Raw genomic sequence first — 25,874 nt, forward strand, 5'->3', positions numbered from 1 at the left:
TGACCTGGAAAAAATACTTGGAGTTATTATTTTTAAATGACTGGACTTGTTATTATTACAGGAAGGCATTTGAGTTTATGCCATACAGAGTTTGTGAAGTGGTAATTCAAGAACTTTGCAGTGGATGAAAACAGCAAATTTGCCAAAGCCAAGTAGCCACCCTCTGCAGAGGGGAGCAAGACATTATCCCTTATCTGCATGCGGAATGCTAAACGAAAAAAGCATGATCGCCTTGTTCTCTTCAGGGTAGAGGGGTGCAGGGAGAGGGAAGGGGGTCAGAAAAAGGAACTGCCCCAGTGTTGGTCAAGAGTGAGTAAATAACACTGTGACAAAAGGGAACACCCAACCAGGCTCCTGCTAACACTGAGCCAGCAGCAAAAGCCAAAAACTGCCTCAACCCCTCAGAGCTGCTGGGGCTGAGGCTAAAGCAGAAAGCAAGCCATGCCACAGGCTTCCCTCTCTTCGTTCCCATTTTAAAGTGTCTGTATCGTGTTTGAGTCATTTCAATCTCAAAAAAAAAAAAACAGGAAAAAAAAGGGAGCTGGACTACAAAGGACTCCATGAAAGCAGTAAAATCATCTGAAAGATGTGGCCTACAAAGACAAGGAGAAAATTCAATCTGCAGCTCACAGAGGAGCTGATAAGAAAAGATTGGTCTTGCTGTTGCCATAATACTCAAGGGCAGGGAAAAAGTGTGTGTGGGGCACACTTAAAAAAATAAATCACACCTACAGTTGTAGGAATAATTTTTTCTGCCTTCAAAGCCATGATTTCATGGTCTGATCTGCCCAGGGGAGAAGCTGCAACACTTTGGTGGCAGAGGTGTGAGTACAGACTATGAAGCCTTCACAGTGACAAAATATCACCTGGTGCAGCTGGAACTCAGCAGCTGAATCTACACATTTAACTCCTTCCAATGCCGAGTGGCTTCCGAGGACCTGCTAAGTATCATCTCTCTCAACATCACTCATGCTTGTCCGCGGGAACAGGGAAACAAATACCTCTTAACATTAATTAAACAACCCTTTGAGTAACTTCCCCCGACCGTTATTGCCATGAGAGGATATGCAAGCAAAGAAAAGGGTCATTTCTAAAACAATTAGAATTGCTGGAAGGAACATACCATGTTAGAATATTGCACTTCTAAAAATAAAAGAAAAAAATTAAAAGAATGCCCTTAGGCAGCAAGTTAAGCCATTACCTTTAGTGTGATATAGAATAGCAGCCCTCAGGTCAAAAGAACCCCAGCTATCTTTCCTTTCTAGGCCTCTCTGGTACCTCTGTTCTTTGGCGGAGGCTAGCAAATTGTTCGTAGGAGAGGCCAGAGGATTCTCTACTTCATAGTCTTTTGAAAGAAACACTAAAGCACCTTGGCTACCGGTGTCTGCCTTTTGTAGGTCACCTGTGTGATGCGACTCCAAAGCTAAGACACCACCCTCAACAGCAGTCCCAGGCTTAAGAACAGCACTAAGAATTTGAGGGCTAGTCCGTTTATCCAGCTCATAAGCCTTAGGAAACACAGGTTGTTCAGTTCCTGAGGGAATGATTTCAGGACACTGTGAAACCAAAGTGGCAGGATATTCCCCTTGAAATGTCACTTCCATTAACTGATTATCCGCAGATTTCCCCACAACGGTTTCAGGTCCAGCACTGGGCTCGTTTATGAAAGACAAGCCCCACTGATTCTGGAAGATATCCCCCAGGTTCTGCTGATTCGTCTGTGAAGGGAAATCGACTTGCGCTGTCCCCAGGAGCACAGTTTGCATATTTGAAGGGTAGATAAAAAGGCCAGATTTCTTTTGTTCGAGGGCTGTCGAAGTTGTACTCACGTCCTGGGGTACAGACTCGGAGGAGGAGGTCGATGGTACAGTACTAGCAGCAGTGGAGAGAAGTGGCTGGGCTCCTGGGGAATACACACTGCCATCGGTCCCAGCGAGGATCGGCCCGTTGGAGAAGCTGGCAGAAGTGACAGATTTCATAGCAGACATGGGGACTTGGGACAGTCGACTTGATGTTTGGGCCTGAGTTTCCCCAGTGGATGATGAAGACGATGAGGATGACGTGGATGGGGTTTGAGCTGCTTTGTTGAGGTTTTCTTTAACTTTACTTGCATAACTAATTTTGGGAACAATTTTAGCACTGCTATTGTCCACTGGAAAAACTGGGGGTGGTTTAAATAAGGTCCATGAGTCCTCTTTAGACGTAGCCGACGATGCGTGCTTCCCTTTGGGCCGGTCATCAAACTTCTTGCTGCTAATCCCAGGTTTGGCATCCGAGTTTTTCCGCGGTACCTCCCCGAGCCCAGGCTTTCCCCGGCCTGCTCCACCAGCCCCAGCCTCATATTTCCAAACAGGCTTAGTATTTTCAATTCGATTCCCCTTTTGTTCACTATAATCAGGTTTGAAACTCTCAAGTTCCTGTTTCAAGGTTGGTGCGCTGACCTCCTGCTGCATTATTTTGTCCTGTACTAGATTCAAGTTCTCACAACCCTTGGCACTGTTGCGCCTGCCTTTCCGTTTTTTAGGTGTAGTATATCCACTCTCGGAGCCACTACCATCGTTGTCGGCCCCTTTGCCTACGTAGCCATTTGTGATGTAGCTGGAATTATTGGTCACCACGCCGTTTGGAATAGACACTCCCTCTGGCTTGTCTGAGGACTGGTTTTCTCTGTGTTTGTTTTCGTAGGACTTCTCATTCTTTTTGTCCATGCTGTTTTTCTGAATGAAGTTCTTGGTTTTGATTCCAGCTTTCCCCAAAGCACTGGCCTTCACAGTCTGCTTTGGGGTGACATTAGGATCTGCGAGCTGCTGGCTGCCATTGGGTACCCTGGATCCTGGGGCGGTGGCTTCATCAGAGCACAGGCCCTTTAGTGACACTTCTCGTTCTCCTGCGTTACCATTTAGCTCTCCGTAGCCTAGAGGGAAGCCAAAAACAGCAAAAGGCAAGAATTAGAATGTGAAATGTTAGACTTGTCATTGCAGAAAGCTGTAGTCAGCCCCAAACATATCCAGTTTCCTCATGCAGACATTTTAAAATAGGAAAATATCTAGTCTCTGAGGTAAAGCTGCATAAATTTATTTGCTGGAACCCACAGCAAGAAGGGTTAAGCAGGAAGGACCAGCCACGACTGACTCTCGTATAACTGAGTGACAGACAGATAGCATAACAAAGCAAAAGAAAATACAGATACTATGCCAGGAAAATACACTGTACTGAGGATCACTGGCAAGCTAGAAAGCTATTTCATCAGCTACTATTTCCAGGTCACAGAGAGGAAAAAATTAATTCCCAGGATGCTTCAAGACAGCGGGATCCACTGCCTTTGTGACAAGATCTGTGGAGGTTCAGGACACACACTGTGAACAAGGGACAACTCCTACCATCTCCATCAGCTCCTGGGCCTGCAACACCAGCAGTGCTCCTTCCCACCCTCCTCCCAAATGCCATCTCACTTAAGGGATGGGAAAAAAAAAAAAAGCACAGTATTTCCAAAAGGACATGTGCAAGTCCAGCTGGAAGATGGAGGGAAGAAAATGTGGCCACATCTCCTCACTGCATTTCAGGATAGCAATCAGCACCTCCCTACACGTGCTCTTTTGCAGTGGAAAGGTGACAGAGCTAAGAAATGCATCCCTGCAAGTGCCCTTCTGCTGCCACCAGCAATGGGTCTCTTGACCACTGGAAAACTTGCATTTCAGAGTCCCCAGGAGAGCTGAGACCCAAGAAATAAAGTACTTGCTGAGGGCTCCAACTCCTAAAACCGTAAGATTGTGCTGTAAACTGAGCTTTCCTCTTTCCTTCTGAAGTTCACTCCCAGGCCTTACGGTTCTGGGAGCGCAATTCAGAGCTGGGAGCCCAGGACAGTCCACACTGAACCACCCCAACTTCCTCTTTGCTTTTTCCTTTTTAAACACCCCTGGCCAGAGGCCTGCTGCTTTCGAGGACCCTGGCTAAAGCCCCAGGAGAAGCCCTGGAGCCCCAGTGGAGACGGGGAGAGCTCACTGTGCCCTGCTCAGCAAACACTCCAGCTGCAGAGGGATCCCTCCTCTGACTCATCCGTCCTCCTTGCTGGAGAGCCTCACATCCCCCACAGCCACTGACCCACCTCAGGCTCCATCTGCAGCCACGGTGGCACGGAGTCAGCGCTGAGAGGGACTCCCTCAACGACTGGAGCGGGCAAAACTCCAGCTTGGAAGAAGAATGTTTTTGTTGTTGCTGATGTTGTTGAAATTAACTGCTGTAACTAAAAATCATTGTTGCTCTCACATCCTGGAGCCTCAGATGTCTGGCAGATGTAACAGCTCAAGTTCTGTGCAAGTCGGGAACACAAGAATCCTTGTAGGAATCTTTACAGAAATTCCACAACTGAGTTTGCCGAGGGGGATCAAAAAGGATTTTACTACATGCAAGGATCTGTAACCACCACAACTTCCACTATAACTTTCAAATATGTCGTTAAGAAAATTAACCATAAATACTTCACCCCAGAGAGAACTAGAACGGTGGGATCCTCTAAAATTAAGTATTTCAGAAGAGTATGAGGAGGAAGCCCTCTCAAGAGCAGTGTTACAGCTGACCTTGTATGACTCAAGACTTCTAACACCACTTGTTAATGAAACAAAACAATAAGAGTGGTCATAAGACCATTGCAGATGAGGAGTGAAAGAATAAAATGAAGAACAAAATCCATTTCAGTAAGTCAGTGTGTCAGCAGTTTCTAGTTCCAATTCTCAAGCATTCACAGCTCAGCTGCCTGAGTTTTCTCCAAATCAACATTTGGCACAGCTGGCCTTGGCCTGGACACGGAGGTGCAGCAACCAAAATTTAGGGGAGAGGAAAAAGCCCAGGACGGTAAGAAGAACAGGTGAAGAGGCTCTGGCAAGCTCACAAACCGTTTCAGAGCTGGGAAGGGAGGGGTGCCAGCCTAGGCACATATTAAAACCCTGGGCTCGCCGCAAACAGTGAAATGACTTCTCAACTTATTTTTGCTCGGTAACTTATTTTAGCGTGTGCCCGATCAGGTCCCCCCGCTGCCTGCCCAGGCTGCACATGGGGCACTGCCGACCCCGCTCTGCTGCCACCAGGCCCCCTCCCACCTCCCGCCTCGTTATGTAAAAGGAAAATTCAAGGGAAAGGAAAAACAAAAAAAAAAAGTACGCGGCACTCGGGCCGGCTGGCGGCCCCGCACTGGCCTTGACCCCGCACAAATCCCCCCCAGAGGCACTGCTGGAGCCGGGGAGCCCCTCAGGAACGCGGCGGGAGCTCCGGCCCTGCCCGGGATCGGCTCCCCCCGCGCCGCTAGCCGGCCACCGCCTCTGCGGCGCTGCGGCCCGGCCAGCGGCGGCTCGGCCCGGCCCGGGCGGCGGTGCCGGCGGGCCCGCGGCTCCCGCAGCCCCAACATGGCGGACAGGAAGCGGCCCCAGCGCGGCGGAGAAGCTTCGAGCCGGGCCGGGGGAGGCGGCGGCGGAGGAGGAGGAAGAGAGGGGGGCCCCGCCGCCGCCCCGCGAAGGTCACAGGCCCCGTCCCGCCGCCCGCTCCAACCTGGTCTCCGCTTCGGCACCTCCGTGTGCTGCGGGCCGCCGTGCTTGTGCTCGTGGCGGAGCGGCGGCTTAGGCTGGGCTCGGCCGTCGGGCGGCGGCAGGTAGGCGCTCTGCGGGTGGTGGTGGTGGTGCCCGTAGTAGTAATAGTGGTGGTGGTGATGGTGGTGGTGGGGCTGCTCCTCCATGGGGGGCGGCTGGCGGGGCCGGGCCGGGCTGGGCGCTCGCTGCTGGGCCGTGCGGCTCCGGCGCGGGGACGCGGCTGGCGCGCGGGCCGGCGGCAGGTGAGGCTGCCGGGGACGGGCGCGCTTCGCCCCCTCCCCGCGCTAGCTCCGGCCCCGGCCCTCGCCGTTGGAGTGTTCCGTAACCGGCGGGGAGCGGCGTGCGGCGCCGGGGGGGTTTCACCGCAGGGTCACCGGGAGGAGGGCGGCCCGGGATGCCGCAAAGCCGCGTTTTGCCGTCATGAAGCGGGTGAACCGCGCCCCGGGGCAGGCGGAGAGGGTTGGAACAGCCCCAGCGGAGGGGATGTGGGCAGGCATGTGAACGCGGTGAGCGGCCGGGCTCCCAGCGGCAGCAGCAGCGCCCCGAGTCGCTGCCGGGCCGAGCTGCAGCGCTCCCGCGGCAGCCGGAGCTCAGCCGGCTCCAGGGCTCCACCCGCAGCCGCTCCCCGCACGGACCCGCCACCGGCCGCGCTCAGCGCCCAGCCGGCCCGGGAGAGGCACCTGTCCAACTCCGGGAGAAGCACCGGAGATTTAAATGATGCTTAACAAAAATCAAAGGTTAATGAGAAAGCCTGAGAGTGTAAGGAGAACTCTTAAAACTTGACAGAATCTGCAACAGATTTCAACCATTTCAATCTCTGATTATCCCCACTTGAGCATGTTCCACCGGGGGTGGTGGCAGCTAAATGACCTGAACTCCTGCCTCTGCTCCAGCCAGCCTCCACTGCAGGAGGGCAAGACATTCAGCTGCTGTTTTGGGATTCCTCCTCAAAACCAAGGCCCAGTTCTCCAGACAGCTCTGAGACAAGGGGATCAGTGAGGAACTGAGGCAGGAGTTACTTAGGAATGTAGGAAAAGGGCAGAGAGAATGTGGAGACCCACGAGTGACACAGGCTGGAGACAGAGGCAAAGTCCTGCTCCAAGTTATTTGCTACTCTGGTGTGATTAATTGTGTCCCAAGTAGTCCCAACAGCGTGCACTGCAGCAAACAGGGAGGAAAAGTGACAAAATAAAATGTGTTCATGTAATTAAAGACTGTTACAATTAATGTGTGTAATATAAACGGGCTCCACAGATAGTCCTGAAAATAGTATGGACTCACTTCTCATGGCTTTTCCTTGCAGCTTAATGCTCTGTTCTATTTTTTCACCATTTAAATGAACAAAATTAATGAAGTTCATGTGTCTAGAGAAGCCCTATCAGACTTTGGCACTGTACAAGAGCCCTTGTCTGGAGATTTTACAGTTCCCAAGCTTTATTTTTAAGAGAACACAGTTGAAAGTTTATGCCTCAGACAGAGCTTCCCACTTCACCCTCCTCTTTACTACACAGGAGGTAAAGCTTTTTCTTACCAGAAATACCAACTTGAACATTAATACAGAGGGTTTTTTCAAGATTTGAGGTGCCTGAAATATCACAAGTTCTCTGCCAAATCATTCCTGCAGTTTACATTTCTTTCAGCACAATGCAAAGCCATTTGGAAGGTGATGAAACCATTTAAGCAAGCAATGATGAACTTTGGGCTTTACCCAAACAATAACGGTCCTGGTCCTTTCAAACGCTGACTCATTGAGTGACCTCACAGTGCTTAGGAGACAAGTCTTAAAATGAGGAGTCGGGCTTTAATCACAGCTGACATTTTATTGGTGGCTTGGAAGAATTTATTTTTAATATAGGGAGCTGGCTTGAAGATTTAAACTTCAAAAGACTCTGAAGAAAGCAAACAATTATAGACAAATCGTCTCCACACACACATAACTGAAGTCTGAATACAGAGGAAGGTGGGCTGTCTCTGTGAAAGAAATCAACTATGCCACTGCTATAATCAGTATTATATTATCTAAAGCTTGCAAAAGAGAGAAAAAAAATTCCAAAATAACACAGCCTGGGCTTCATGAAGCATGAGCATGCCACCCCAACATGGTGTGTCCACACACAGTAGGCTTTCCCCACTCCCAGGGATTCCACGTTGCATCCTCAGGGATGCATTTTAAAGGAAAGAGTAGTTCCAGCAGGCAGTGCTGCCCATGGCCACGCTGGGACACGTCCCCTCCAGAAGCAGGAGTTTCTGTTAATGCCAGAGTTTGCCCAGTGTGGAACCAGTTATAATGTGTATTAATATTCATCCGTTCTTCAGGATGTGTTCTCTGGAAAGGGAAGCTGGAGATTTCCGTGTCTGCTCATCTGCAGCAGTTTTCCTTCTTCCTGCTCTTTGGCAAGCCAGCAAAGAGGCAATTTTCCTTGGAATTCCACACCCAGTGCCAAGTATTCCCACATCCAGGCACAGAGCTGGGCACAGCCAGTATAATTTCTAACTCAATAATTTATTCAAAGCTCTGTTTTATGAAGCTTTGAAGTAGATGGCTTTGCAGAGAACCTGCCCTTTAAAGCTGCAAAATTAAGGCAGCATGGAATGAATCAACTGCTACAGGAATCATGAGAAAGTTTTCCTGGAGAGTGACCCGGGATGAGTTTTGTGTTCATATTAAAATGCAGTTAAACTGAGAAGCTATTGAAGTTATTTTTTCAAGAACAAATTATTTCCTTTCAAAGGCAACCCTCTTTAAAACACTACATTTAGTTTCCATTAGTTGTTTTCAGGTAAAATAAAAGTGAAATTATAAAATTAATCCATGAAAAAAATAAAATGCTTGCTTTGTGATATTTTATGTGTCTGTCTCCTGTTTAAAACTCAAAAGTGGGAAACACCAAAATTACCATATTTATAGATATTGGGAAGGTGTCTTACACAAAATATGTGTGGCATTTATTTACATTTTTTTGCCACAGTGTTTTCATTTATAGCAGAGGTTCAGACTTGAGAAATTCTCCATATTCCAACACTTAACAAAGCACTCCAGCAGATCTTTAGTTCCAAGGGGGATTATAACCACACTGTTCAAAACCTTGCCACGTTTGGCTGCTGGCATCTAATGTGTTTCAGTACAAGGCAGTTGGGGTTTACCAGTTGATATTCAGGTGTTGGAATCTCAGAATTAGTTCCCAGAAGCAGTTTAGTCAAGATGGATGACAGGGTATGAGTGCTGCTCACAGCCTGACCACAGCTATTCTCACACAGCTGCTGCAGTTACATTCAGGTAAGGAGGAGCTTCTCCTTGACTCCATTTTTGTACTCCGCTGTGTACATTATTTATAGGTACAAAGCTGGTCTCTTTAAAGACTTCTCTCTCTAGAGGCAGCTGGATAGTAGACATTGGGTTAGAGGTCTTAAAAAGCAGCAAAACCAAAAAAAAACTTAAAAAGGATTTAACCCCCTAGCTGAATCATAAAAATTGTAAAAAATTCATGTTTTACCCATCTTTCCCATCCCTAGTAATTTAAGCATTTCCACCACAGCACATGCTGAATTATGATTTTTTTTCTGGGAGCTTAGTTTCCAAATGTCATAAGCACACTATGCTAATCCTTCATTCACTCTCCAGAAAATTAAGGCAGTCCAACACCCAAAATAACCATAGGGTATAGTTTTGTGAGACAGCAAAACTGACGTAATGGCTGATCCCAAAAGGGAAGGTCATCTCTCTCTGCCCTGCCCTCACAGCAACGCTGCTGCTTCTCAGAGCCCATTTTAGAAATTAAACTAAAAAATAATTCTTCAGATGGAAAAGCGCACATTTTTATTCTGGTTAAGCTTCCTAAACTGTTTCACAGAGGAGCCAGACAAATATTAACACCCTGAAGAATGGGCTGTCACTACAGCAGCTCAGGAGTTGCCTTGCACAGCCAGGCTGGCTGCAGGGATGAGCTTCTGGGAATTGGGCAGTGGGGACACAGCTGGGGTTGCAGCCACTTAAGCCATTTAATTTTATTTTGCTCATATTTGTGAGTCAATCCCCTTGAGTGGCCAAAGAAGGATGGCGTGACCATCCTTCAAAATGTTTTGTGCAAACTGTAACAGAATGGCTGTGACCAGTGTGACTTCTGGTGGGTACATCCATTGTTCAACAGGACTCCATCCGAGGCTCATCCCTGTTGGAAAAACACTGAAGAGTTCACACAGGCATGAGTAACATCTGCTGCCCATATCAGCATGCAAAATTGTTTACTAGAGTGCAATTGTTTAAACTGGAGCTTCTTGGACACATACAAGAAACAGAATGGGAAGCAGGCTGGCCTCAGCCACAACTCTCATCATTACTTCTCTGGGATTTCAAAGAATCCTGTCTTTCAGACAGTTCTGGATCTCCTCCTGCTTCCTAGGATCATCACAGGGACCACAGAGAAATCCAGACAAACACCTATCAAGGTGCTCTTGTACAAACTCCCCTGCTGTTAGAACCTGAGGCACAGGCAGTCCAGCCTGACTTACACAGGGAATTGTATCAGTCAGTGCTTGCAGTGGACTTTGACCTCTGGAAGACAAATGAAAAAAAGCTCAATCCACAAATCCCAAGTACTTTTTATCTTGTTATACAACACAACAGTCACAAGGCTGCTAGTCACATTTCATTCTCATTTCATTTGGATACCAAGCAGTTATTTTGAAACAGGAAATGTAAAAAAAAAAAAATTATTAGTTTTTAAACGTGGGTTGGGTATGTCTATGTCTGCATTTGGCACATGGGGACTCCTCTGCCTGTGTTTGCACTCAGGATCTCCAACTTAACAATGGCCAACACTGACAGAACACCAGATCTGGAGGGGTTATTGTTTGAGTTATTACTGGGACTGCTGCTTCATTATGTGACACCGGGCAATGATGGCTGACTACAAGATTAGGGATTGGGAAGAACCCTTGTCTGAAGGAAATTTAAAAGACTGGGACCATTCACCTTGGAGGGAGTAAATCAGAAAAAACACAGTGAAGGTATTGCAGAATGCATAGCTTAGAGATAGCAGTTGTAGAACTTTTGTTCACCTTATCTCAAAACATAGGAATGCAGGAACATGAACGGGGAAAAAAGGTAAATTAAAAGATAAGCAACCACCTTTTAATGTTTTGCATAAAATATATATCAGGATTCACTGATAAGCTATATTGTGAAGAGCAAAGTATTATTAGTTTTCTCAATGGATGGGCATAATTCAGCTAAAAGTAAATATTTGACATCTAAAATAGAGATTTTGTTAGAATTACTATTCTTTGGAACACAAGTGAGCTTATACCTCTTGGGATTTATGAGGCTATTTCTGCCAGATATCCAGGGCCTGGGGAGCTCAAATAGAAGCAGGGTGAAGAACTGACTTTTGAAAACCCATCTCCTCTTAAGAACTCATGGACTGAATACAAACGAGACAGCTGATGGCTCTGGCTGGGGAGGAAAACAGACTGACTGGCAGGGCAGGCAATGGGCACTGAGCAGCAGATGCCTGTTAACATCCAGATTCCACAGAGGAGTTCCTGCATCCTCAACTTACTGCATCTGTGTTCTATTTTGTACAATTCAGGTATTTTTGTTACTAAGTGAGGACACTGCAGGAGCCAAAGGCTAACCCTTGCCTGTATTTAGTCCAACCTCCTTATCTTGGAATCTGGTCCACAGAGCCACTCTCGTTCTCCCACACAGTTTCTGTTCCTCACTGCTTACCTACTCATGAGGACTGAATTCCAGGACAAAGGCTGTTGTTCACAGCAAAGGGTTTATGGAACAGCTATTCTGGCAGAGCTCCCCAGGTGGAGATACAGTTCATATAGGCAAAAGAACTCACTAAATCATCTCCTTAAAAGGCAAGCTACACCATCAGAACAAATAATCTCCACATCTTTGTTTTTTGCATGCCATTACTGCTGCAGGGTTAAGTCTGGGATTTTTACATTCCAGCCTGCATAACTATTCTGGCAAAACTGGTTGTTCCTTGACCAGGAAAGGCCAGATGCACCAGGAAACAAAATAACAACAACAACCAACAAACAAACCACACCAATAAAAAAAGATATTGCCTTATTTTCTTAACTTCATGTTTTTGTAGGTATTGAAAAGAAGAATGAAGAAATGAGCCACAAGCACTAGCTCTGTTAACAATGGGAAGGGGAACTGCGTCCAAAAGTCACCTCTGGGGTGGAGAAAAGCAGTGGAACAGCACTGCACAGCAACCCTTACAAAAGACTTTACTTAATACATGTATGAAATGAAAATATGATGTCCTAATGAAACTATGGTGGAACCCAAGTGAAATCTAATGACATATAACTGAACCAGAATTCTAGACATAAGACCCCCCCCCACCACTACTAATTCATTCAAGTCCAATTAATAATATTCACTCTTCATTATCATCTTTTCACTGCAATAGACCTCATGTGAGCCCCAGGAAAGGATATGAGTCAATTCTTAACTAAATGCTTCTGATTCACTAAGGAACCAACACATATAAAATCACTTAAGATTAAAAAATGCTAAGGTTTGCCTCACTGATAATTTATCTAATGGCTGCTAAGATTGGGTTAATGGAAGAAAGATGAGAGAGAACAGCACTATATCGCTATGGAAACCAGAATTTTCAAAATAAACACCTTTGCAGAACTGAGGTTGCAGATCTAAAATATCTTGGTTTTGATGTCAACTCCCTTTACCATGAGATCCAGCCAGGCTGACCAGTCAGGCATAGGGAAAAAGCTTCCATGTGGTGACAGAAGATATCCCATGGCTGATGTTCCCTATTCCACTGTAGGTAGGGGCTCTGAATGAAAACTTCAGTGATTGATGTTACCTGTACTGTTTTGGGGGTCTTTCTGCCCCACAGCCTCTCCGGCCAGGCCAATGCAAAACGAATCCATACCACTTCAGATGGGAAGTGTTATCTTTATCCCACTATACTGATAATCCTAAGTATTTGCAGACTTTTTTTTTTTTTAATATGTAGATATGTACATATCAAGTGAATATGACAACACAATGTTTACAGCTTTATGAAGTTCAATTCCCTTACTCACACTAGGAAACTCCTTACCCTGGAAATGGCTCCACTGCAGTTACTGTTTAGGGTATCCAGTCCCTTGCTTCCTGTTACTCACAAATGGAAAATACAGTTGGTAACTTCTCCACTTGTGCCTGGGCAAAGGGTTTCTCCTTTTAGCACAAACATACCTCCACACCCCACCTACCTTATACCATCTCGCTGATTGCTGCTGTAAACAAGTTAAGGCTCTAGAAATGCTGACTCACAGTGCTAAGACTATGGAAAATATTTAGAGCTGTGAAGAAGCAAAGCCCAGCATGTTTCCTGCCCTTCCTCCTTATCTGCAAGCCCCTTGCCATGACAGGCTGTAATGAAGGACCTTGCTTCCTGAAAGGAGGCAGAGTAGGTACTTGCTTCCTAAAGATAGCCCAGATTCCTTTGAATTCCCAGTTGTTAGCTAGTAACTGCAGGCAGGGGAAGAGAACCCCCAGTGCTTACAACCACAGGGCTACAGATGTTGAGAGATTAATGGCTCCTGGGTAGGCTTTCTTGCCCAATGCAGCATTGCTCACTTCAGTGCACTTCCTGGGACAGAGTCAAGTTCCTTTAAAATGCCTCAGTATCTGCTAGAGAAGGCTGTTCCTTACCTATGGACTTTACTGAACCGGATTTATTACTGATTCCTGCCTTCAGCACAGCTGAGTCAGAGCAGACAGGCAAATCACTGTTTGCTTTGGGAGGGCTGGTACCGATCAGGACACGGGCAAGCAGCATGGGGTGCAAATTCTGCTTCCTTGTGGGCGTGCCAGCACAGGCAGGGAGAGGGACAGGGACCGGTGCTCACACTGAGCCAGGGGCCGTGGACAGAGGTGGGGACAGCGGAGAGATTGGGGCTATCTCGGCAGGAGCCAGTCTGGGTGCATTCTGCCTGTGTTAGCACACTGCTGCGCCCAAACTAATCGCCTCTGGATCTTATCCAAAGGACAAGCTGAGTGCCTACCACATCAACAGCCTGTTTTCCCCCCTGGGAAATGACCTGTTGCAAAAGGCAGGGCATTTAAGGAAACAACAAAGTTTTATACCCACACGGTTCACGGGGAAAATAACTTCAGAAAGCCAAAGGAGCACGGAGCCTTTATGACCAGCTGGAGATGGGCAGGTTGCAGTGCTGCTGCCTCCTCCTCCTCCCATTACCTACGCAGCTCATTTGCAAAGAAGCAGAGACTGATGAGATACATTTACAAGCTGGGCAGGGCAGACCAAGGAACAGCTCTCACTGAAGGGAAGGAGCAGGCTGTGGTGAGAAATTGCAGTGCTCAGAAATGACTGTACTAGCTGGTCATCATGATGGTATTGAGTTGATTTTACCTATAACCTGGTCTAACTGCAGTCTGCAATTAATGTAGCCTGTAGCATCTAAATGCACTAGAAGCACACAAGTAGGGATGCAGAGCTCCCTTTTCTATTGGCAGCTGACTTCCAGCTGCACATCAAATGAAATTCTTGCAAGCTGATCATGCGCATAATTCTCTCTATACTTGTCAATATAGAGATGTATTTGGCTGAAGTCTCCCTCTTGTGAGGCAACAGGAGCCATTTTAAATAGGTGGGGACAGAGGCCAGTCCTATAAGTTTAAAAGAACGGTAACTATAGTGCTTTTGCCCTATTTATAGTGCTTACTCAAAGCAAACCTGAGGTATTATCAGTCCTTCTGATAGTGGCAGTGAAGGTGGCTCAGTGTGAAGATGGCCCTGTATGAAGAATAGATTGGATCATAAATGCAGAACAGCTGCTTAAACAGAACACCAGGAAAAGAAGCAATGATGTTGCTGGGCAGAGAAAAGCATTGCAAGAGCACACACATAGCCTCCTTCCTCCAAAGGCACATGCGCACTGCTGTCACTCAGTCACATTTCTCAAGCTTCCTGGTAGCAGCATCAGCAAGTGCATTCTGTCACATCTGACTGGCTACAGGACTCTGTCCTCATCTGACAGTAATGACCTGCCCTCGATTTTTCACATTTTTGTTGTCCTTTCAGCACTATGAAAGCACCAGGCATGAAACCTGCAGCACAAAGGAAAGTCTCACTAGCACAGCCTGCTGCAGTACACTTACCTCAGCAGCACAGGAGCTGCAGGCATGGCAAACCTCACATAACCTACATTAGATTCCCATAACGTTCCAAATCAGGCACTTACAGACTTGGCTGAGAATCATCTCCATGGCCAGACTTAGTATACACAACAGAGACTAAAACTCTGAGGATCATGGTGTGCAGCTTTGCTCCTTTGGTAAAACGTAATGCTCTACAAAAACAGACAGTTTGACCCCATAAAAACAGCCTACTTTTGGCCCAAGAACAAATACTGAAATCCCCCTAGAACTAAGGGCCATCCAGATTTCTCCACATGCAAATTACACTGTAAAAGATCAGCTCTCTGGTTGAATGGCCACAGCAAAACACACTTGACATTGCCATGGCCTAGCCTCTGATGTGCCGCTGGCCAGAGGTGATGTCATGGGCTGTGTTCACTGTCTGGAAATGAGGAGCAAGAAATGCTGCACTGGCTGGCCAGCCCATCCAGTGACACATCCTGACATGGGCCACAAGGAGACAGGAACAGACTGATAACTCAAACATCATGGAAACAAAACCCCAGGGAGAAGTTGGGTATGAGCACACTAACTTGGCCAGCAGCAGTGGGTCCACCCACGCCTTTGACACTTCAGCCCATCTCTCCCAGTCCTTTTCCATCCCTTATCACCTCTCTTTCCTCAAGGCTTTTCAGCCAAACTGCTGCTGTCCCCGCTTTGTTTATCCAGTTCTACCTGCACTGAACAGGAGCAAGAGTGCTCTCCCCCTGATGTCACCACCACCTTTGAGAAAAAAGCTGACCTGCAAGCTATTTTTAGCCACATTGTAAAGTTGTGGAGCTATTTTGGTCACATCTCTGTATGAAAGCTGCAGGATGCTGACAGGCTCAATGATTGCCTAGGGCAACAGGGGCTTTAACTGGGAACGGGCACAGCTTGCAACTTTGCATTAAAGCTTCTGTGCCCTTCCCATGCCATACGAGTCTTTAGACCAAGATTTGACTTCCATTCCTTTTAAGAAAGGGTAACACACCTTCCTGAATTCTGCTGGATACCACAGGCTCTGCAAGACCTTTGCAGTGATGGCCTCCAGCTTGCACTATCTCCAGTTCTGCAGAAGGTACTATTTATTCTGTGGGCTCCCTCAGTCCCATTTGCCTCATTCCCTAGGAGGAGGCAGGTGCAATTATGTGTTCACAAAAACACCGGACAAGATTTTATCAATCTTCCTTTGAATCAGACCTCTGTAAAAGATCAATAAACATTAGACTAGTGCCTGCTGAGAAGTCGGGGGCATGTAACTCTGTGTAGGTAAGAGGAAGAACAGAAAGGAATAATTTGCATAGCAACATGTTGTTCTGAATACAGAGTAATGCCTGGGAGCTCTGGGGTACATCCAGGGCATCGGGCAGGAGGGGCCTGGTCTAGACAGTTGTTTTCTCTGGAGTGCCCAAGGATTGGCTGCCAAGTTTGTTGGGCTCTGCAGCAAGTGCAAAGCACAGGCAAAGTAAAAGTCAAAGGAACTGGATTTAATAGAATTAAGCCCAGAGATACAAAAGGAATCTTGAAGGATATGAGATCGAGGTAAATGAGAGGAGAGGGGGAAAAAAAACCAAACAAACTCGTGTGTTTAGGACAGGGAGAGATGTGTCAGATCTATAAAGAAGGAACAAGAGAGTAACTATATGAAAGTTTATGAACAGCTGTCATCCAACCCTCCCCGGAAAACGTGCCTTAGGACTACTGCTGTCTGCAGCTACAGTGCATGTTTTCCCAAGACACCTCAGTGGTGTTAACAATTCCACACCTTCCCCCTTTGGAACAAGCCCCTGATGCAGCAAGAAGAAAAACAATTTATCAAGTCAGATTTCAAAGTGGCCCTCCTGTATTTCCCCCCCGCCAACTTTCTTCTAAAGGTGGTTTGTGAACAGTTCTTACACTAAAACCTACATCCTGCCTCTAAGGTGAGCCACTCCTTACTTCCCTGATGCAACTTGCACCTGATTTCTTGAGTCAGCACAAGCCACATATCTCCTCCATAGCCGGATCAGTGCCTGCTAACAGGATGAACTGTCCCGGGCAAACACTGGTGACCTGTTGCAAACAGATTTGCTATGCAGACCCTCACTGTATTTCACTGGGTATTTCAGCAGAAGGAGCTGGTTTAACTCATTTGGTCCCACACAAGCACTACTCAGTGTTATACACTTTGCAATCTTCATGCCAGGAAAATCAGCTAACCATTAACTAATAGCTTATGACATGTAAATTAAAACTAGCTTAATAAGAATTTAACTTTTTAGTCAATAGGTGGAAATGGTATGGACAGAATAGTATTGTTTAATATGCTGTTATTTTAGCAGGACAGAATGGAACTGTCACAGTTCACACCAGACACAGAGATGTGTCCAGCAGCAATATGTCAAGACCTGTTGGATCAAAAAGCTCAATGAAGTGTTTTGTGTTTCAGCTTCCCCCAGAGCTATGCACAAGACTAGCAGCAAGCATTACACAGTGAAAATGTTTTGGTCAGATGAAATAACACAGCAACATGTTGCATAATTCCCCTGCTGAGCTTAAGCAGCCTTTCTTTGGGACACTGCACAAGCAGGATAACAAACACAGCACAAAAGTGTCTGACACAACAGATAATCTATCAGCTCCTGCATGGTGGACCCATGCTCCTAGTAGCAGAATTTTGCTGGTGTAGGGAGTAACTACTTCACCTTTCATCATCTCTCTAGATTCTTAGTTTTCATCCATTATCACACAATCTTATTGTGAGATAGCACTACTGGTATCATTACTTGTCTCAACTGATTATTTAATGGAGATATCCTATCATCATCTCCACAATGCAGATATTTTTATAGTAAATATGAAGAAACTGATTTTTTTGAAAAATATTCCTACACCTGTTCTATTTTCCGGTGTAGAAACACCAGGCATACAGTAACAAATCACATGCAGCTCACCCCATAGACGTAGACAGGGGTTGTCCACCAATTGTGTGGATCCCGGCAAGCGCATACACCACGCTGGAGCTGACGACTGCAGTTGTTCCCAATCTCCTCTAGGGAGTGCAGTCGGAAAGGAAGAGACGGAACTGCAGTGCACATGCCAGCTGGGAATCGGTGACTCAGGATATTCAGTCACAAATGGTGTCTGTCCATTTCTAGCTGAAGGCAGGGAGGAGCAATGATGTTTGAGCTTGACCTAAGAGCAGAATTCTACTAGAACCCCAGGTATGCCTTACTGTGTGAGAGAAATGTCTGCCAAGATACTAAAAGTCAAGACGTAAATCAAGCAATAGGACTTCAAATACTAGATCAATCATTTAAGCCAACATCCCCACAGCTGAACGCAGCATGGACAACACTTTTATGGGGCTTCCATCTCTTATGCCCTGGTACACCACGGTGTGCATCCATCAGATCATCCAGTAAAGGTATGCCTAGTCTCCAAACATCATCCAGGCCTTGGTCCCTGCACAAAGAACATCAGACAATATTTTTTAGAACTAGATCTATTTTGTGTGGACAATGCACAGTGCTTAGTACTAGAAACTGGTCAGACCATCAACTGATTTCACCATGGATGTACAAAACAGCTAAGGAGACATAGCACCTGTCTGATCTCTGTGGTAAAGAATCATGGATAAAAAGGCCTAAGGTCGCCTATTTTTTCCTTACAAATGATATGTATGCACTGATTCTGTGACCTGCTACACCTTCCTTAAAGAACGACCAGAATGTAACATATTTCTACTCAGGATTTTTGCCCTCTTCCCCTATCCCAAAATAATAACAATCCATGTTCCAAGATAAAAAACAATCCATAATAACAATCCATGTCTCAAGATAAAAAACTGTTAAGAAATACAATAAGTCATACTACCATCTATCTAAGGCAAAGGGTATGAACAAAGTCACCAGGTAAGAGTCTGGATAGGAAAAGCAGATCTGCAGGAGGGACATACATACATTCAGACAGATGCCAGAGTTGATCCCAAGCACAGCAGAGGATGCAGTGACTTCTGCAAAGTTACTGACACTCTGTGACAAAGCAGGCCTGTGGAACCAGTGAGGAGCTGCAGCTTTGAGAAACCAAGAGACAGGAACTGTTGCTGCTCATGGACAAAGCTTCCAGGCTGGCACACACAACTTTGCCACATACAGAAATTACCTACAGCAAAACAGGAGCAGACATTCACGTGTCCTAAAGACAGCAACCAGACCAACAGCCAGGGATTTCACTTTCGGTTTGAGTAGCAGCAGATTATCTGTGTACCAGAAGCCCCCTTACTGACATAGGAAAAAAAATAAAGAAAAGTCTGTAGATGCTGTGATAAATAAAAAGGAACCATCAGCTTTTTCTTGTCCTTGCAAATAACGGAGCATCTCCTCCCTGACATGTCCCATTCACTCTTAAATTTTGCCACCAGCATTGATTTCTGTTGCTGTGTTGAATGGTACAGGTGTTTTTTTTAATAAAAGCAGGGAAAGGCAGGCTTAGCACCAAGAGATCCTCAGAAATCTGTAAGAGTATTCCTGGTGAGGGCATAATTGATTTCCAGAGAGATGTTTATGATGCATGCATTATCACAATCTCAGAACTTCATTCCCCACCTATTTAGGATTCCCACACTGGATTACAACCTGCCTTCACATAAGAGATGTTGAAGCTTTCAATGAGGTCACGCCAGACTCTGACAAGCACTGATGGGTGAGTCATGCTGCAGTAGCCAGAGATACTAGCAACACATTTGTTAATCTGTATGCAGTCTAACTCTTTTTTTGGTCTAGAATCTTATTCAAGGGTGAAATACAATGTCTCAGAGATAGGTGACTGCAGAATTGCTGAAGAGCAGGGCCACAGTTTCACAACTGTTTTATAGATTATAAGAATCAGTGCCTGGAAGCAAGTTTACAACAATGTAAAATGTTGTTTTACCTATAAAATCTATAAAACAGGAGATCAAGATCCAGATAAGGTCAACAGCAGAGCTGTTCATTGCAGATCACTGGAAAAGCCACCATGCTAATATGGAATCTAGGGATTCTCAAAGAGTTCCCCAGCTGTTGTCCAACATCTCCAGTCATCCTCTCCAGCACACTCTTCCAGAGGCTACATCCCTGTAGCACAGTCAGCTGGTGTCAATACACATCCCTACAGCAGCCAGTCCAGGACAAAGGCCAGGGCAGTCACAGCACTGTCAGGCTGGGGTCTGAGCTGAGGTGGTCAGCACTAACCCAGCAGGGTCAGGAACAGAACACTCTCTTCTGCTGACTCAGCTATGAGAGAAAACCTGTGGAGAAGGATTAGATCAGACAACAGCAACTTCTTGAACCACCACGGCAAAATTCTCCATGGAAGCTTTGGAAATGTGGCAAAAAGGACACAGAAAACCATGGAACAAGTGAGATATGGGGAATAAGTGCATGATAGCAGAAAAAAAAGTTTCTTCATCTTGGCTAAACTACTGGACAGCCAGGAAAAAGAAACAATAATAAAGGGAAGAGACAAAGTAAATCTAAAAGAAATCCTGCAGATGGAGAACAAAGAAATTAAATGCTGCTGTATTTTCATTGCTGTGAAGCTAAATTAAGCTTCCTAAGTCAAGCAGAGAAATAATTGGTTTAGATTTCTATTCAGAAGACAGCATGAGCAGCAAGTGCCAGTGGAACAACTAACAAAAGGTATCTTCCCTCAGAAAAAGCAAGCCAGCAGATTGCATAACTGAAATGAGTTTCCTCCCAGTTTCACATTATTAGTCACCTTTCTCCCTTCTCTGCCAAAGGCCTCCTCTTACCCATCCATCCAAGGACCAGAGCCAAGGCCTTTCCTGTGCTGCTTCTTTCCATCAGTCACTCTTCAAGATCAAGGACCCCATAACACTGGTCCTTGTACCCACTGCAGGTATTCTGAACCAATGGCAGAGTAAAACCCCTTCAGTTCTACTGTTGGGAAAAAGTCTGAGATACTTGAACAGACTCTCCTTGTACTCAGCTGTCACGGCCTAAAAAAACAGTTAGTTCCAAAATTCTGAAAAGATTTCAAAGGAAATTTATTGCAAAGACCCATCGAGAAGCCCTCACTAGCAGAAGACATGGTACCCAGGGTCCCTTGGAAACCTGTTTGACTCAGGTGGAAATGACCTACTGGCATTTATTTGTAATTGCCCAGCATGGCAGTGGTTGGGGAAGGAAAAGCTGTTGAGTCACACTGCAAGCCACTTTTCCACTTTTGTCTGGTTTCCCAGAGGGCAGAGTCAGAAGGCTGAGATTCTGTCTCTGACATTTGCTTCCCACATGACCTTGGCAAGTACTTCTTCTTGTGCCACCATTTCCTAATAGCTAAAACCACTCAACTCATGGAACAATCATAAGTACACAGCAAGGAGCATCTAATAAAAGGTAAGAGAAGAGTGAAGTATTATAATTGTTGTCATAGAATACAAAAGCAGTTACATAATAATGTCAGTATTGCTTAATTTTTGTCCTTACAACATGAACTGTCAGAGGGACACTGCCTGACACGGTCTCTTCATCCCAGTGGATGTACCCAAGCATTTACATCACTGATACAAAACCAGATTGCTGTAATCTGGAAGACTCTACCTTGTTTATTTTGACCAGCCTTTCTCTAGAACATGTTTTTCCTGTATAACCTCATAACCCATAATAATGGCCCAAACTGCACTATAGGAATGATGGCAGGTTTCATGTGCCAGTAAAATCAAAACAATTCCTCACTTGTGCATTGCACAACTAGTCACCCACTAAAACACACAAGTGCTTATCTTCTCTGCAAGCAGAAATCAGGCTGAAAGTTAGTTCCTAAATTAGTACATCATACATACAAAGAACACTTTCTAAAAATCTCAATGGCATGAAAGAATTAAACTGGATAAATTACATTCTGCTTGTATGATAACAAGTTTCTAAGAAAAAGCACTGATAACTGCTGTTCACAGCTGCTATATAATTAATAACCAAATTTCTCTGCTTCAAGTTTGACAATTTCTTCTAAAACTTACAACTGTTTGCTTAAAAATGGCCAGATTCTAGCAGCATTTGGACTGAAGGCTGAGGAAGGCATGGCTGTAATTACAGCACCTGAAACTGTGCCCTAATCACACTCTTATCTTTCTTATCTACTGCAAGTATTTATAAAGCAATGATTACTGTACTAGGCCCAATCACTGCTCTGAGTTAGTTCTGAACCAGCACCTTCACATTGCTGTAAGAAGTTTACACTGCTTGAACTGGTGTCATTCTGCTGAGACAGAAAGCCAAGCTTCTCATCACTTCAAGTCATTAAAAAAATAAACTGTGACACCTCTACAGGAGCAGGGGTGTTAACCCCAATGTCCTGGCCAAACTCCCTGCCTCAGTAATTACAATGTGCCTTGAATAAATTCTTGCCACAGCTTCCTTGGGACTTAGTATTGTTCTGTACTTCCTCTCTTACAATATCATGGAGACCTGGTGCACATTCTTAAAGGTCCTGTCCATGTTGGAATGTTGTGTGGGTCTATTCCAGGGCCAGCTCTGCAGCAGCACATTGGGAGCAATGTGTTGAAACCAGTTCTGCCTGTCAGCTGAACCGCTAGGCAATTTGTAATATTTATTTATTGATGTTCTGGCACCTCCTTCAGACAGAATTAACTTTGGGTATAGCTATCTGACAGATAGACTGGTGCAAATCCCAGATGCAGACATATATAAACCTGTTTAGTTCTTTTCTTAAGTGGACTAAATTTGCATCAGGAAATTAGCAAATGAAGCTGAACTAACTTTCTAGATGCTTACTATGGTCTTTTGAGAAGGCAGCAATGGACTAGGAAAGCTAAATGTGCTGTTTAGTTCAGCTGGCGACAATAAACATAATTTTCACACTGGCTGTTCCTTCAGAATTTCAGTGAACTTTTTCTAAACAGTCTGTTCACAGACTACACTGTATATTTTTGAAGCAGTCATTGAATACATATCAAATGCAGATCTAGCATTTCAAGTAAAATACTTGATAGTTAAGGACAAAGCATTATTCACATTTTTCCACAGCCACTGTTAAGAGACTCTAAGGATTTTTACCTAGACCTCTCATTATCTTTCACGTGTGTAACACTAAGAGCTGTGGCCCAGACTCTCTGCTGGCATTTGCTGGGTTAGCTCCATGGACCTCACTAGCTCTCATAATTCATGAGCTTTACAGGCAATTTGTCTGCAGGAAGAAGTACAAGATCAAGATTCAGAGGAACCTGATTCTTAATTCCACCTTTTGACCCCGTGGGCGGATCACTCTCTCTTACCGCTCCACTTTGTTCTCCCATCTCCAAAAGCAAATGATACCCACTAATTCGACAAAACAAGTACAAAACCAAATTAAAATCAATAGGCTACGCTGAGCAGATTCACATTAAACACCATTCTTCCAACATTTGAAAACACAAATGTTTACCTTTCAAACATGCCCTTAATTTCCCCAGAAGCGCGCCTCCCATATTATTTCAGAAGACAGAAACTGTAGTTTCAGAAAGCGGATGGTTTTATTTTTGTGTCATTACAAAAATGCCTTTTAACTTGTCAAATGATACACTACAAATATCTTTGGCAGATGAATGAAACCAAGTTTCCTGTCAAAGCTGCCAACTTCAAGGTTGAGATCATCAGATAAACCTTTAGTTTGCCTCTCCCAATACCCACAACAACATATGTTTGAAGTGATCCACGTTTGTCTCACTTTTCCTATAGGGATTTGAAAAAGCGAAGTATCAGACCACTTTGGGACAAGTTCACAAAACTCCAGATGTGGTCCACAATTGTTATGGAAAATAACATTCCTCAGGTGTCTCCCCATCCCAGATTAATTAGTCCCAGATTAACTAATCCCAGATTAGTTAGTCCCCACTAACTCTGCCTGTCTAAAGGTAAATGCAAAATTCACCTAAACCGTATCCAGGATCACCTCAACACCTGCTGGATACAAAGCCTTCTGTTAGATTATGTGGAAAATAGGAAGTTTGTTTTATCCATTTTATTTCAGCAGTAGCAGTAACACTGGATTTACAGAGTTGTATAATTTCATACTGGGGACATCTCAACATTGAGTATTTGCAGGGTACTTTATAACAGAGCGCAGTGTGCCTGCAGTGTAATTCTGAAGTGAAAAAACGGAAGCCATCCCTACAAACACACCTTTGACAAACTTTGTGTCTTATGTAACTGTTTCTATTAATTTATTATCAGGATGTCAGTACAAATTGTTATTTTGATGATTCCTTGCCCCCATACTCCTGAAAGGGAAAGCAACGATAAACACAAGGGAGACTGACCTCAGTGATTTCCTCTGTTCAGACAGGAGCACAATGCGCTCAAACACCATGACAAGGAGAAGTGGACTGTTTAGAATTCCTCCAGCTGTAATCTATAGTAAAAACAAATAAACAAATACGTGACTACAAGATGCGATAATTAATCCCTGCATGAAGCCAACTGTTATCTCTGCTTCGTAGATGGAGATACCAAAGCACACAAAGGCTCAACAACCTACCAAGTTCAGCACCCACCACTGAGAGCCAAGAGTACAGTTTAGGAGGCCATGTGCTCAACCCATGAGATTTTTTTTTTCCCTCTTCTGGCCACAACCCAGATACAGCTTGGCCAAGGGCAGGCTGAAATACACCCATTTGGTGAGGGCAGCTGCACTAGAGCAGTCACCCACCATTTCCTAGGGTTGTCACTGCCTGTAGATGAGCTGCTCCTGGCCAGAGAGGCAGCTCCACTTGGCTCCATGTCCTCACCACAGCCAGCCTGCCCCAAAACCACTGTCCTCTGCCACACTGCCCCCAAAAAGTCCCCACCCATGCCAGGCCTCTCCCCTACACCTCTCCTCCCTACCCATGTCCAGGCCTAATGTACCCCCTTTGCTGAGCTCCTCATGTGTCTGCCCCTCCCAACGTATTTTTCCTCATTCTCCCTCAGGCCTGGTGCCCCTCAAAATGCTATCTGAGCTCAAATGGCCTCAGCAGCAGCCCCCACCATCTTCTCCCTCAGGCCCCTCTCACCCCTCAGTGTCTCCACACGGGGCTTCCACAAACCCCCTTTCCCAAACTCCCCTCAGCACCCCCACATGCCAGCTCTCTCCTGGCCTCCTACCTCTCACCTGTCCCCTAAAATCACCCCTCACACCAAAACCCCTCCTCATACAACCCCTCACACCAACGACCCCTCTCCAAAAGCCCCTCACACCGGGTTACCCTCTCCTCACACCAAGCCCTCCCCAAGAGCCCCCTCACACCAGGGGCTCCTCCTCACACCAATGACTCCTCCCCAAGAGCCCCTCACACCAATGACCCCTCCCCAAGAGCCCCCTCACACCAGGGGCTCCTCCTCACACCAATGACTCCTCCCCAAGAGCCCCTCACACCAAAAGCCCCTCACACCAAGCCCCTCACAACGGGGGCTCCTCCTCACACAACCCCTCATACCTGGTTACCCTCTCCTCACACCAGGGGCTCCTCCTCACAAAGCCCCTCACACCAATGACCCCTCCCCAAGAGCCCACTCACACCAAGGGCTCCTCTTCACACAACCCCTCACACCAATGACCCCTCCCCAAGAGCCCCCTCACACCGGGGGCTCCTCCTCACACAACCCCTCACACCTGGTTACCCTCGCCTCACACCAGGGGCTCCTCCTCACACTACCCCTCACAGCCGGCTGCCCCCTCCTCACAAGAGCCCACCAGACCAACGCCCTCTCCCCACAGCGACCCTGGCACTAAACCCCCTCCTCGGATATCCCCTCACGCCCGGGACCCCTCAGCCCGCTCCCCCCAGCCCCTCCCGCCGAGCACCGGCGGGGGAGCGGGCGGCGAAATGGCGCTTCCCGCGGAGGGGCGGCCGCGGGCGGAGGGGTGTTCCCCGCTGTCAGGGGCCGCCGGAGGCCCAGGGCTGGGGCCGGGGCCGGCCCCGCGGCCAGGCGTGCCCAGCGCCGCGGCCCTTTTTGTCTGCGGCTCCCCCGGGGGCTCCGCCGGCCGAGCCCCGGCCCCCGGAGGGGGTTTGGGGTCCCTCGGTGACCCGCGCGGATTTATGCCCTTTTATTTTTTTCACCTTTTTTTTTTTCTTTTTTTTTTTTTTTTTTTTCCTCCATGCC

At 46.2% G+C, this 25,874-nt stretch overlaps 1 protein-coding gene and 1 long non-coding RNA gene across 13 annotated transcripts in view; both read right to left on the reverse strand.

The window, feature by feature from the left end:
• The window catches only part of NUFIP2 (nuclear FMR1 interacting protein 2), a 35,882-nt gene extending 30,102 nt beyond the window's left edge, over positions 1-5,780 (reverse strand). For all 3 annotated transcript variants that reach the window (XM_039720540.1, XM_039720539.1, XM_039720538.1), the window contains exons 1-2: positions 5,542-5,780; positions 1,202-2,914 (exon numbers count right to left, since the gene is read on the reverse strand). In XM_039720540.1, coding sequence (XP_039576474.1) covers positions 1,202-2,914; positions 5,542-5,725 — 1,897 coding nt within the window. In that variant the 5' untranslated portion in view covers positions 5,726-5,780. The remainder of the gene's footprint in view (positions 1-1,201; positions 2,915-5,541) is intronic.
• A 3,593-nt stretch (positions 5,781-9,373) lies between these two features.
• On the reverse strand, positions 9,374-25,067 carry LOC120507670. Of its 10 annotated transcripts, XR_005628817.1 has the most exons (5): positions 24,053-25,067; positions 19,669-20,023; positions 17,691-17,890; positions 14,312-14,371; positions 9,374-9,748 (listed from the first exon to the last, which is right to left on the reverse strand). It is a non-coding gene; the product is annotated as an uncharacterized LOC120507670 (long non-coding RNA). The 10 variants fall into 10 exon arrangements; XR_005628815.1 differs by lacking the exon at positions 14,312-14,371 and having other exon boundaries at positions 24,053-25,064; XR_005628816.1 differs by lacking the exons at positions 14,312-14,371; positions 17,691-17,890 and adding an exon at positions 10,089-10,131 and having other exon boundaries at positions 24,053-25,058.
• Positions 25,068-25,874: the final 807 nt, after the last annotated feature.

Source organism: Passer montanus, unplaced genomic scaffold (assembly GCF_014805655.1).
Source record: "Passer montanus isolate IOZ18808 unplaced genomic scaffold, ASM1480565v1 scaffold44, whole genome shotgun sequence".
Lineage (NCBI taxonomy): Eukaryota > Metazoa > Chordata > Aves > Passeriformes > Passeridae > Passer > Passer montanus.